The sequence below is a fragment of the Elephantulus edwardii genome, unplaced genomic scaffold, assembly GCF_000299155.1.
Source record: "Elephantulus edwardii isolate Elephantulus edwardi_28Jun2011 unplaced genomic scaffold, EleEdw1.0 scaffold00017, whole genome shotgun sequence".
Lineage (NCBI taxonomy): Eukaryota > Metazoa > Chordata > Mammalia > Macroscelidea > Macroscelididae > Elephantulus > Elephantulus edwardii.
This window is the reverse complement of record NW_006399767.1, coordinates 25,319,227-25,333,832: the sequence shown is the minus strand read 5'-3', so window position 1 is coordinate 25,333,832 and position 14,606 is coordinate 25,319,227. Positions and strand designations below refer to the sequence as shown.

Below are 14,606 nucleotides of genomic sequence, written 5' to 3'. Positions count from 1 at the left end.
GAGGATAGAAGGAGAATTGATGCCTTTGAGCTGTGGTGCTGGAGAAGAGTATTGAATGTACCATGGACTGCCAAGAAAACAAACAGATTCCTCCTAGAGAGGGTTAAACCAGGCTGCTCTTTGGAGGAAAGAATTCTCAGGCTTCTTCTAACACACTTGGACATGTTATAAGGAGGGACCGTTCCTTAGAGCGGGACATCATGCTTGGGAGGGTGGAGGAACAGCGCAGAAGAGGAAGGCCCTCTACGATGTGGATTGATTCAGTGACTGGGGTAATCGCAATGGCCTGTCAGGGACACTGTGATTGGCACAGGACAGAGCAGAGTTTAGGGCTGTTGTACATAGGATCGCTATGAGGCACAAATGACTGGACATCACACAACAACAACAAAAACAACTACGCTTTCTATATTATTTTATACATATATTTTTTCAAGCCTGCTAATAATAAAGTAAAAAAAAAATTATCACTGCGTTTTAGCCAATAGCTATCATCAACCACCATATTAGTCACCATTTTAAGAGATTGATTCCAAATTGCTTGTATTCCAAATTCCCACCAATTACCTTAAACTGACACTGGACTGCAGTATATTCAAGAAATATAAAAAAGAAGGGGCAACTGTTCTTTCCTATGGAGGAAGAAAGGATTTGCTTCCTTCTGAGGTGGCTATTAGCATTAATGAGAGTTGTGAATTCACCTTGACTCAATTCTGAAGAAGGAGGAAGCTAGCTGGATGATGAAAGCAGATAAGACTATTATATTCACAGCATTGTTTTTAATTTCTATTAGGTAAGCACAGTTTACATCTTTGAATATCTTTATGAACTAAATTTTGCACAGAAGTCATAACATTTTAGATTATCAGCTGTATCAGGTAATGTCACCAATGATAAGTGCCTGATGTCTACAAATAGCCTGATATCTGAAAAGAGGGTCCAGAAGCCAACAAAAAGGAAAAAGAATATTATGGAATAAAATGTGTATGTGTGGTTGAATGAAACATTAACTTGTTTTGTAAACTTTCACTCAAATCACAACAAAGGAGGGGGAAATGTCAGTCAGTGTGCCATTTGTCATGAAGTGCTCAAGGGTGAGGGACCTGCTTCTTCTGCACAGTGACAGGAGCCAGAGGAAAGACCTGGGAAAAGAGAATGAAAGTGAAACAGATCTGATGGAGCAACCCGAGGTGCAAGGAGCAGAGGGTGTGGGAAGACAGACGCCAAGTCACAGGGAGATCCCCACGGAAGAGAAGCTCAAGGGCAACTGGAAATCCTCCTCCTGAGGCAGCAGAGGCTAAGTCTCTCCTTAGACCCAGCACTTGGAATTGGAAGTTCTTGCCTCCTAACTGGGAGAAATGCATTTCTCTTTGTAAAATGACTCATGTGACCTTCCTGTTCGAACAGAAATTCACAGCACACCCAGGTGACAAGAATTTAAATGATGTGAGCTAGCAGGATAGTGGGGTGTACAAGAATTTGGACTAAAAATTAAGCACCTTTCAAGTAAAGGTAATACCATGCACATAAGGTTGAAAGATTTGATGAACTTATTATAAAAACAGAGGAAAATATTTCAGTGCAGCCCAGAGAATAAGGGAGGAGGGAATAAATCATAGGTTCTTAAAAGCTTTAGGGATCATGTTAGGATTTTTGATATATATTAAATGTGATAGAAAATGACAAACCATTACTTTAAGTAGATTAAAGCAATGATAAAAACAGGTTATATATCCCTTCCCTACATTTAAAAATGTAAAGGCCTCAGAAAACAAAACAAAAACTTCAGTTTGGTGTTAAAACTAATTGGGCAAATCTGACCCAATGAGTTTCAGAGCTGTGCTCTTTTATTGTGCTTACTTATGTAAGTTTAATTGAACTATGGACTGTGAAAATGGGCGATTGTGGTTGTTGTTGTTGTTGTTGTTTTGCCATAGAGTTGGAACTGACTCATAGCTGACCCTCCAGAGGGTTCCCAGAACTAATAGGACGGGAGGAGATTAAATGTCCTTTCCCCACAGAGCAGCTGGCAGATTTGAACTGTGTGCCTTTGTGATGGCAGCTCAGTTATCTGCATAGTTTAAAATGATAAAATAAATGGAGTTTTGGCGTTGGCAGCACATGTACTAAAATTAGAACAATACAGAGAAGATTAGCATGGTCCCTGCACGCAAATTACTGAAACATTCGTACTTTTTCATATAAAACAACAACAAATGGAGACATAAGATATTATTCAAGTATACAATATGGAGTCACTGCAGGTATTTAAGGCATTATATTGAAAAATATTGTGTGAGGAAAAATAAGGTCATAGTCATAGTTAAAAAGACCATTTCTAGATCTATCTTGAAATACAATGTTAAGAGCGACATACAAGGAAGACCTTTTAATACCACAATCATATATGCACACACAACTAGAGCCAAAGAGGAGGAAATAGATTTCTACCAAGTTTTGAAGTTGGATAATAATAGAGCTTGCAATCAAGATGCATTGATAATAATGAGTGACAGGAATGGAAAAATTAGAAGCAAGAAAGAAAGAGAAGTAGTGGGAAAACATGTACTTAGTGACAGAAATGAGGCCGGAAAAAGAATGGTAGAATTTTGAACAATCTAATTCATGACAGATACTTTTGTAACAAATGCAAATAGCGACTATACACATGGACCTCAGCTGATGGTCTACACAGCAGTCAGATTGATTATAGCTGTGGAAAGAATTGTTGGGAAAAGTGCAATATTGATTGTGAAAACTAGGCCATGTGCTGATTGTGGAACAGACCATCAACTGCTTATATGCAAGTTCAAAGAAAAGCTAAAGAAAATGAAAACAAATCCACAAGAACCAACATTTGACCTAGAATCTGTCCCAACTGAATTTAAAAACTGTCTCATAAAAAGGTTGGAGACCTTAAACACTAATGAATATTGTGGGAAGATATAAAGAATATTGTACATGAAGAAAGCAAAATGCCATTAAAAAGACAAAGGAGGAAGAAAAAACTGACATAGTGCCAGATGAGATTCTGACTATTGCACTAGAATGCCAAGAAGCCAAAGCAAAAAGAACCAGAGAGATAAGGAGTTGAACTCAGGAAGTGAAGGAGGAGTTCAAAGGGCAGCTGGAAAAGAAAACGGGAATATGTTATAATGAAATGTGCCAAGACCTGGAGTCTGAAAATCAAAAGGGATGAACACTCTCAGCATTTCTTAAACTGAAGGAATTGAAGAACAAAGTCAAGCTTCAATATGCAATACGTGAGGATGCTATTGGTAGAATAGTAAATGATCCAGGAAGCATAAAAGAAGATGGAAGGAGTAGTCAGAGTCACTACGCCAAAAACAAAAGGCAATGGTGATGATCAAGGGTTTTCAAGCTAATGTGAAGGAATTGGCAAATAAACAAGGCCTCAGGAGTTGATGCAATATCAAATGGTATATTTCAACAAACAGATGCAGCCTGGGCTTGTTCACCAGGCTGTGCCAAGAAATCTGGAGATCAACTACCTGGCCAACTGACTGGAAGAGATCCATTTTACTCCCATTCCATCAAGAGGTGATCTGACAGAATGTGGAAATTACTGAACAACATCACAAATACCTCATGCAAGCAAAACCCTGATGAAGATTATTCTAAAATAACTGCAACAGTACATTAACAGAGAATTACCAAAAATCTAAGCTGTATTTAGAAGAAGCTGTGGCACTAGAGGCGCAAAGGTTTTTTATTGTGTTGATCACAACAAGCTATGGCTGACTCTGAGAAGAATGGGAATCTCAGAACATTTGATTGTGCCTATGCTAAAGCTATATTTGGACCAAGAGGCGGTCATCAGAACAAAGGAAGGAGACACTACATGATTCAAAATCAGAAAGGGTGTCAGCCAGGGATGTATTCTGTCTCCATATATTTTCAGTCTGTATATAAAACAGATCATCCAGCACAGTGGGCTGGACGAGGAGGATTTTGGCATCAAAATTGGAGGGAGATTCATCAACAACCTGCGTTTTGCAGAAACACAATCCTGCTTGCTGAAACTGAGAAGGACCCAAAGTGCTTGCTACAAAGAGTCAAGGACTGCAGAATTCAATAAGGATTGAAGCTAAACATCAAGAGAACAAAGATTCTCACCACTGGACCAATTGGTAGCCTCAGTATGGATGGTGAAGAGATTGAGATAGTTAAGAGTTTTTGTTTGCTTGGCTCCATAATCAACACTCTGGGTACCAGCAGCCAGCAAATCAAAAGATGAATCTCATTAGGAAAGTCTGTTGTCAGGGACCTCTCCAGAGTACTGAAGAGAAATGTCATCAGGATGGAGACTAAGATGAGCCTAATGGGGCTATAGACTTTGCAATTGCATGCTATGCATCAGATAGCTGAACACTGACTAGAGGTGACAGAAAGAGAATTGATGCCTTTGAGCTGTGGCGCTGGAGAAGAGTGTTGAATATATCAAGGATTGCTAGGAGAACAAACAGGTGTGTCTTGGGGAGGGTGAAGCCAGACTGCTCCTTGGAGTCAAGGAATCTGAAGGTTTGTCTGACATACTTTAGGCATATTGCAAGAAGGGACTGGTCCTTGGAAAGAGACATAATATTTGGGAGTGTGGAGGAACGGCGGAAGAGAGGAAGACCCTCAATGAGATGGATCAATTCTGTGATTGGGGTGGTGGGAGTAAGTATGTCGTAGATGGTGAAGTTGGCACAGGATAGGCAGAGTTTTGGGTTCTTGTTCATAGGGTCACTGTGAGTTGCAAGTGACTCAGCATTACATAACAACAACAACAACAAGAAATGAGATAGATCTTGGCTGAAAGCAGAGAGTACCAGAGGAATGTCTATATGTTTTACATTGAAGGTGCAAAGGCATTTATTTGACTGTATGGGTCACAACCATTTGTGGCTAACTTTCAGAAAGATGGGATTCCCAGAACACTTGATTGTACTCATGTGAAATCTATACTTGTAACTGGAAGCAGATGTCAGGACAGGACAAGGAAACACTCCATGGTACATAAATCAATAAAGGAGTGCATCAGAGATGTGTCTTTTACCTTACCTTTTCATTCCATATACGGAAGAGATAATTTGGAATGTTGCACATTATGAGGATAAATGTGGCAGCAGGATTAGAGGAAGACTCATCAACAACTTGTGTTATGTAGATGATACAACCTTGCTTGCTGAAACTGAGGAGGACCTAGAGCCATTGCTGCAGAAGGTCACAGACTTCATTCTTCAGTATGGATTGAAGCTTAACATCAAGAAACAAAGATTCTCATCAGTAGGCCAAATGGCAGCACTAATATAGATGCTGAAGATATTCAGATTATTTACAATTTCAGCTTGCTTGGTTTCACAATCAATACTCTTGGCACCAGAGTCAGGAAATCCAAGGAGAAATTGCATTAGGAAAATCTGCTGTCAAGGACCTCTCCAGAGTACTGAAGAACAACAGTGTCAATCTGGAGACTAAGGTGTGCCTTATCCAAGCCATGGTCTTTGCAATTACTTGCTTTACACTTGCTTTACAATTACTTGCTTAGAGAGCTAGGCAATGAAAAAGAATGATAGAAGAAGAATTGATTCCTTTGAGTTGTGGTACTGAAGAAGAGTATTGAACATACCATGAACTGCCAGGAGAACAAACAGAGGTCTGTCCGGGAGAGGGTGAAACCTACCTACTCTTTGGAGGCAAGAATTTTAAAGCTCCATCTCATATTTTTAGCATGTTGCAAGGAGGGACTAGTCCTTGGAGAAGAACATCATACTTGGAAGGGTAGAAGGACAGCACAGGAAAGGAAGACACTGGATGAGATGGATTGACACAGTAACTGGGGTAATTGGGATAGGTGTACCAGAGATAATGGGATTGATTCAGGATACAACGGATTCAGAGCTGTGTACATAAGGTCACTAAAAGTCGCAGGTGACTCGACGGCACATAATAACAACAACAACATTGGAAAACGTTGTGTTTTTATGCACCATCACATCAGAACCAATTCATAACTGACACTGCAGCAGGATTGGGGACTTTCAGAGGCTAGAACTCCTACAGGTGAAATGGCACATGTTCTCCTCCAGAGGAACTAATGGATTTGAACTTCCTCCCTTTGTACTGGCAGTGCAATTGCTTACACTTAGCCACCAGAGCTCCTGAATACTCAAAAACTTGTAGGTTATGACTCAACACTAGAAAGTCAAGTAGTTCAAAGTAAGCAGAGATGGTGATGACCAAGAAGGCCGAGAAACAAGCTAAAATGAACCATGAAAAAATGAATTTTAAAAAATGTTTGTGTATAAAATGGGCCTACAGAACTTTCAGAAGTGTCATAGTGCAAGCTAGAGTTTGCAACCTTGACCACATTGTCATTTTGGACTGAATAATTCCTGGGAGTCCGTAGAAAACCTCCTAAGCTTTGTAAAGTGTTTTAACATCATTCCTAGTCTGTGCCCATCTGAAAGCAGCACCATCTCAACAGCTGTGATAAACTAAAGTGTCTGCAGACATTGCAAAGAGCCTCCTGAGAGACAAAATTGTCTCTGGGTGAGAACCATGTGAAAAGTCTGTGCTTGTTGTATTGTGTGTATTTTCATCAAAACAAAGGCAGAAAAGGGAATATTAAGGGAAAAGGACAAAATCCATGGTACTTAAAAAGAATGTTTTACTAGGTCATTAGTTTATAAACAAGGAAAACATGGATTACCAGAGATAAGATCCATGATTGGTTTAAGAAATGCTTTGTATCACTGACTTAAGGTCATCATAGACCAACTGAAATGGGAAGAAATTAATGTTTAATTGTCTCTCAGCATCAAGAAACAAAAATCTTCCCCACTGGACCAATAAGCAACATCATGATAGATAAAGAAAAGAGAGAAATAGTCATTTTTTAATCTCACTCTGATCTATAATCAATATTCAAACCATGGCACTGGCAGTCAAGAAATCAAAAGACATGTTGCACTAGGCAAGTCTGTAACCAGGAACCTCTCCAAAGTGCTAGAGAGCAAGGACATCAGTGTCAGCTCTGAAATAGGATTCCTGGAGCCACAGTCTTTTTAAATTACTTGCTTATACATTTGAGATTTGATAGTAAACAAGGAAAACAGAAGAAAAATAGATGCCTGTGAGTTGTAGTGCTTAAGAAGAGCAATAAATGTCCCATGGACTTTGAAAAGAACCAAGAAATATGTTTTGGAGAGAGTGAAGACAGGATACTTCTTAGAGGAAAAAATGGTAAAACTTTACAGACTCTGGGCATGCTTTTAGAAAGGGCCAATCCTTGGGGAAGGACAGCTTTCTCAGAAGACTGAAGGGTCAAGGGGAAAGACCCTCATGAGATGGACTGAGATAGTGATTGTAACAATGGGCTGTAGTGTGGAAGAAAAGATAAGGTGGTACAGCAAAAGGCAGGTTTCAGATCAGATGTATATAGAGTTGCTATTAGTCATATTTGACTTGACAGCATCGAACAGCACCTATACAATTACACTACAAACATCCCTCCTGACTTTATGCAAAAAATAAAAAAGATTTGTGAATATTCACTTTTTCCTGTGAAAGCTGTTTGTAGGATCCTGTGTCCCAGGACACTTTGACCCATGAAGAAACCTGTTCTTGTTAATTCCAGCTCATACCAAGTCCTGTAGTAGAGCACAGAACTGCTCTATTGCATTTACAAGGCTGTAATAATTATGGAGGAAGCTCTAATGGCGTAATGGGTAGGGAAGGAGTTGCACTGCCAACCCAAAGGCATTAATTTTGAGTTCAACAGCTGCTGTGGGGATAGAAGATAGTCAATCTCCTTCCACGACATTTACAGCCTCTGAAACTCTGCATGAAGGTCACTTATTAATCCATTTCAACTCCATGCACATAATAGCAATCATTGTGAAGAGAATCTGTAGCACAGTAGTTGGGTGTGAAGCTAGTAGATGAGAGGCTGGCAGCTTGAACTCACCAGCAGCACGGTGGTAGGAAAGACAGGACAAGTCCTCTCCTAAATTTTTGAGTATAGAAAATCTTTAGGAAGCAAGGCTATTCTGTCGTAGTCATGATGAGAGCCTGAATGATGTAATGAATTACGTGTTGTGCTGCTAACAGAACTGTTGGTGGTTCAAATCCACCTGGAACTCATTAGGAGAAAGATGGATGATGTCCTCATGTAAAGATTTGCAACCTTGTAAACTCGATGGAGGATTGTTAGGAGCTGGAAGCCAAGCAAAGGCAGTGGGTTTGGGGTTTTGGTTAATGACCGGATGAACTGACAGATTTAGGTATAGCAGTTATTGTGAGACTCCTCAAAGATCAGACAGTGTTTACTGTGCAAAATGAGAGTCGTAACGAGTCAGAGTCAACTCAGTGATACCTAACAGCAGTATCAGTAAGAGTCTGGATTGACTTGAGAGCACACAGCCATCTTTATGGAACAGATGGTGGGTTCGAATCACCGATCTTCAGGTTGGCAGCTCACGGCTATAAACTGATTTTAAACCCTGAGCTTGCTGCAGCGTTCAACTGTGTAGGAGTTCAAAACTTATCCAAAGAAAAAGTCAATTATTATTGCTTAAAACAATGCTAATGATTATTAACTAGAATCAAATGTCAATTGTTGACTTTTCAAATGAGCTAGAAGATGAAGATTTTGAAAACGTTCTGTGATTAATAAGAAGAGAACTATGTCAAGCCTCACCATTTAATGACATTTTAGCAGATAAACATTAGACAAGTGAAACAAAAACTGACATCAAATGCATGCTGAGCACTGACGGATAGTTCCCAGCTGCGTATTCCTAAAGGAATGGAGGCATGGGCCAGTAGATCATGTGATGGGAATGGAAGGAAAAGTCCCTGAAGATAGTATAGCAAACCAGAGATCAGTTAATTAATGGCTTTAATTCATTATGTTTCCTATGGAGACAACATATTGCAGTTTCCTCAGGGTTCCTGCTGACTCAGAACTAAAATAGCACTAAAAGGATACTTTAAAACAACCATCTATTGAGTAGTGCTTCATCCTGGTGAATTTAATTTCCCCCTATCCAACTTGATGATGAAGACAACTTGGAAAGGAAGTTGCTCACAAGAGCATTTTTTGGTCTAAATGAATAAATCCAGGTGGAGAATGGATTGTTGCCTGTAAAAGAAAGAGCTCAATGTCTGAGAAGACTTTGATCCGATAATAAACTCTTTGCAATGGAGCTGGTGCTGATTCTGTTTTCTAAGTCTGTAAATTGCACGTGAAGAGATCACAAGTCTTTCAACTACAGATACACTAGTGGATTCCAACCAATAGAGAGGCATGGTCATTGAGTGAGCAGCACAAGTCCCCACAAACTGCACCACTAGTGCTCCCTGATTCAGATAATGGACTGTGTACAGATCTCTACCACTGTTCTTATTGCTATGTGCCATTAAGTCGCCACCAACTCATAACAACCCTATATGTAACAACTCTGAAACCTGCCTTATCCTGAGCCAGTTTCACTGACTCTGACACACCTATTCCCAATGCCTCAATTATTATGTAAATCCATTTCATCTAGGATTCTCTTCCGTGAGGTCACTCCACACTTCGAAGCATGTTGTCCTTCTCTGAGGACTGGTCCCTCCTGGCCACATGCCCAAAGTATGTGAGACAGAGCTTCCATTCCTTGACTCCAAGGAGAAACTTGGTTTCACTCTCTCTAGGACATAACTGTTTCTTTTCCTGGATGTTGATAGTATGATCAATACTCTTCTCCATCACCACAACTGAAAGACATCAATTCTTTTATCATCCGTAGTCATCATCTAGCTCTCTGATGCGTAGCGTATAATTGTGAAGATCATGGTCTGCATCAGGCTCAGCTTAGTCTCTAGACTGATGTCACTGCTCCTCAGCACTAAGGAGAGGTCCCTGACGGCAGACTTTCCCAGTGCAATTCATCTTTTGATTTCCTGCCTTCCTGTGTCAAGAGTGAGGACTGTGGAGCCAGCAAGCTGAAGTTGTTAACAACCTCAATCTCTTCTCCAATCATCAAGAGGCAGCCAATTGGCCCAGTGGTAAAAACCTTTGTTTTCTTGATTTTGAGCTTTAATCTATATTAAGGACTACAGTCCTTGACCTTCTGCAGCAAATGCTTTAGGTCCTCCTCAGTTTCAGTAAGGAAAGATGTATCAATCCATAGCACAGGTTGTTGAGGAGTCTTCCTCTAATCCTGATGCCACATTCCTCCTCATAATGTATAGCCTCCTGAATGATCTGTTCTGCATATCAATTGAAAGGGCATGGAGATAGGATGAATTCCTGATGCACACTTTTCTTCATTTTAAACTGTGCAGTTTTTCCTTGATCTGTTCTGATCACTGCCTCCTGGCCCAAGTACAGGTTCCTCAGGAGCACAATCAAGTGTTCTGGAATTCCCATTACTTTCAAGGTTAGCAACAATTAGTTGTGACCTACACTTTCAAATAAAGCACAGATAGTTTTTCCTCTGGTACTCTTGGGTTTTGGCCAAGATCCATCTGACACTGGTGATAATGTTTATCCTGCCATGGCCTCTTCTAAATTCGGCTTCTATTTCTGGTAGTTCTCTGCAAACGTATTGTTGCAGTCTTTGTTTTATAATCTTCATAAGGATTTTGCTAGTGCGTGATATTATTGATATGGTTGATAATTTCCACACTCTATGAGCTTTTTTTTTTCAATAAGATTAAATATGGATCTCCTACAGTCAGTTGGCAAGGTAGTTTTCCTCCAGATTTCTTGTCACAACCTGGTGAGCACAACCTGACTATTAAAATTTGTCAATTTATTTGCCATCAATTCCTGGGCCTTATTTTTTTTTTGCCAATTAATTCAGAGCAGCTTGAGCTTTCTCCTTCATCTCTATTGCCTCTTGATCATGTGTTGTTTCATGAAGTTCTTCTGTGTCCATTAATTCTTTTTGGTACAGTGACTCTGTGTACTTCTTCCATCTTCTTGTAATGCTTCCTGGATCACGTAATATACTTCCAAAGCATCCTTATATATTGCACCTCAAGGCTTCTTTTATCTGTAACTAATTCAGAGAAACTTTGTCTCTCTTCTCCCACTGGTATGAAGCAACTTTTCCAAGTGATGGAAAAGTAATTTTAAGAAAGAAGAAAAATCCAATTTAATTTATTCTACTATCTCATATTGTGCTAGGTCTATATAATCTTTGGAAGTTTCCATAATGTTGATGTCTTAGTTGGGGAAACAGTAGAATAGAGCAGGAAGTAGAGAGGTAGAAGCAGCGAGACATATCCAATTCAGTGAAAAAGAGACTATGGTGAGGATCCTGTGATAAGTGTTCCCGTCAAAGGCCTTTGAGTTCCCTACATTTGCTTACTGAGTTTCAGGTGTAAGGAACGTTTTCACAAATCCTTTTGGGCCCTGCCTGAGGTATATAATTTAAACCATAGGAAATTGTCACTATTTGATCATATTTTCTGTCCACAAAACCAGAATTTTATTCTATACCAGTTGTCTCCTTCCTGTGAGCTAAGTCCAGAGAAAGGAAAGATGGTGGGGAAATTGATTGACTAGGAAGGCCCAACACAGACTCTTAAAGACCGAGTTGGAAAGATGTATAGATTTTAAGTGACCAAAGGAAGACGACCTCACAGATGTTCCATATCTATAGGATTGTTCCAGGCATGAACAACCCTTCTTCAACCCAGGGTGCTTTCTACAGGAAAGAGAAGGAATTCCAAACTCATTTTCTGTCACAGAAGGTCTAGTACAGGGGCATACACATCTATACCTCATGAGCATCAGGATTTAGAAAGGAGGGAAAGATGTTGATGGTGGAGGGCTCTTGACCCCTGCTTACATTTTCGGCAGGGGAACCAACATCACAGATCTCACTGAGGACATGATGTCTTAGAGTCTCCATCAAAAATTACCAGGAACACTTCCCTTATATAGCTACCTGAATATAATAAAAGAGTGTCAGGGGAACTTATTTTCAATTCTCAAAATCCTGAGGGAATGGATGAGAGGGCAGGGAGGTTTTATTGGAAGATGGTAAAAAAAAAATAACCCAGTCTTAACAGGTCCCTCAAGCAGCTTCCAGAGGGAGGACTAACATATACTCTTCACTTGTGTGAAAGAATGAGGGATCAATATGACAAAGATGGACAGAAATCAAAGAAGTCACAATTTTTCTCTTTTAAGAACGTGACTTCACAGAACTTGGACACAGCGGATGAGTTAACTCTTTCCATACCTTATCCCACCCCACAATAGCTAACCCACCATGAACGATGCACTTACGTTGAGTGTTCCTGGATAAAGCCAGCGGAAGGCTCAGCACAACCATCATCAGTGTCAGGGCTGCCATCCAGGTGCCCCCAGGGAACCACAAGCTCACCATGCTGGATGACAGGAGGGGACAAGTCTTAAATGAGCAGGCAAGACTCCACCAATTGAGACCTACAACATATTGTCCAAAAACAGGAACCAAGAAATGCATCACTTTGCCCCTGGTTAGGTAAACTTTGGGAACCAATCAGCATTTGAAATGGAAAGCATCATCAGTTGCTGGTCAGAGATCTCATATGAAAGACCTCTTCTGAAACTTTTAGTAAAAAGTTGCTTGTCTTTTGATACTTTACAGATTCAATCCAGCTACATCTATAACGTTGACTTTAACCCCGATTGCAAGCCATCTCTATGCTGGTCAGTGATATGTACACACAGGTTTAAGCCCTTTAAGGGTCTTTATCTCCCTGTGGTTGAAGACAATGTGTGTGCTTAGGAATAGAGTTTTGGAAGGAAAGATGACAGTAAGTCAAGAGATCTTTAATTTGCAATATTACCCAGAAAAAAACCTCTAATCATGAGAGAATGAATTTTCAAAGGGAAAATTAAGATCCTACGTATTTTTTTCTTTTTCTTCTTCTTTTTTTCCCCTCCTGAAATGTGGATATTTGGAGATGCTATGAGTCTTTGGCCACTTAGGAGCCTCCTTGGGAAACAGCCTTCTCTGTTGGCAGGACAGAATTACAGCTTGTGATTAGAAACTATGTTTTATATCTCCTAAGGATAACGCTATTGCTGATAAACAAAATAATACAAAGTCAGTCAGTAATTTGTCTTCAGTGAAAAGTTTTTAAAGGTTGTTTCCTGTAATTGTCATTGAGTTTAGCTGCATATCCAGAACACATAGGAGACAATCTAGTGGAAGTTAAGGTCTTCAGGATATGTTAGTAAAACACTTAACCTGACAATATCATAAGGTAAAAAGTTCAAGGACCTTGTTATTGTTGGTTTTCTTTGTCATTGAGTCACCTGAAACTCATAACGACAACAGCTCTGAAGCCTACCTTGGCCTGAGCCAGTCTCACTTACTCCGACACACCTACCCCATTATCCCAGTTACTGTATCTAATCCATCTCATCTGAGTTATTCCTCTCCTGGGCTATCCTTCCAACCATGATATCCTTCTCCAAAGACTGGTCCCTCGTGGCCATGTGCCCAAAGCATGTGAGACAGGGTACAAAATTCTAGCCTCCAAAAAGAAACTTCATTTTTCCCTCTCCAAGACAGACCTATTTGTTTTCTTGACAGTTCATAATATGTTCCAGACTCTCTTCCAGAGTCATGCGTTTTGCATAATATTTCAGGAGTTCTTTGTTTTTCAATGGAAATGTCAATATTTTTGCCCACACAGTAATTCAATGACATCTATTCCTCTCCTTATTCATTATCTGGTATTTTTCTTTAATTTTTAACAGTTTAATTTTATCATGAGTAAAAAGAGATTGTTCTTAGTGGTTTAGTACTGGTCTGTCAATTTGCTCTTCTGACATAACTTGGGGTTGCTGTGATACTGAACACTGTACTGCTGGTGTGGCAAATGCCATAATGTTTACCCATGATGGACAAGGTTTGGTAGAGCTGCCAGATTAAGACCAATGAGGGAGTTTTTCTTTTGCTTTTCAAGGAGAGGAGCAAATGGGGGGGAGGGGGGAGGGGTTTGTGCGGGGAGAAGGGTGCAACAATGAATGAATGGAATCCCAAAATCTCTGTAGATGTTCATTGAAATGAAAAATAAACAACCTAAATTAAAAAAAAAAAAAAGACAGGTTTGGAAGCAGGGTTGGCATCCACTTTCTAAACAACAGGCTTTGGAAACTCTATGAACATTAGGGAAACAACAGTTATAGAAGAGGGTCGAAATCTTTTGTTCATAGGGTCATGCTGAGTTGTATTGATTTGATGGCACTTAACAACAAAAACAACATCATTTTGTGCATCTATATTTGTTATGGTCATGTTCTCTTGAGCACTGTCAAGTGTTCTGTGATTCCCATTCCTCTCAAGGTTAGCAACAATTTGTTGTGATCCAAACAGCCAAATGCCTTTGCATAGCCACGGAAACACAGATAGATAGATATTCCTCTGGTACTCTTGGTTTTCAGCCAAGGTCCATCTGACCGTGGTGGATTTCCCTCGTGCCACAGTCTTTTCTAAACCCAGCTTGTGTTTCTGGTAGTTCTCCATCAATATGTTGTTCCAGTCTATTTTGGATAGTCTTCAGCAGGATTTTGCTTGCGTGTGATCTGAATAATATTGTTAAAT

General features: G+C 39.9%; 1 protein-coding gene across 1 annotated transcript in view; it reads right to left on the bottom strand.

The window, feature by feature from the left end:
• LOC102853800 (HLA class II histocompatibility antigen, DRB1-1 beta chain-like) overlaps positions 1-12,395 on the bottom strand; it is a 62,094-nt gene extending 49,699 nt beyond the window's left edge. Inside the window, exon 1 of the mRNA XM_006882177.1 lies at positions 12,296-12,395. Within this exon, the coding sequence (XP_006882239.1) occupies positions 12,296-12,395 (100 nt within the window). The remainder of the gene's footprint in view (positions 1-12,295) is intronic.
• Between the last annotated feature and the right edge of the window lie 2,211 nt (positions 12,396-14,606).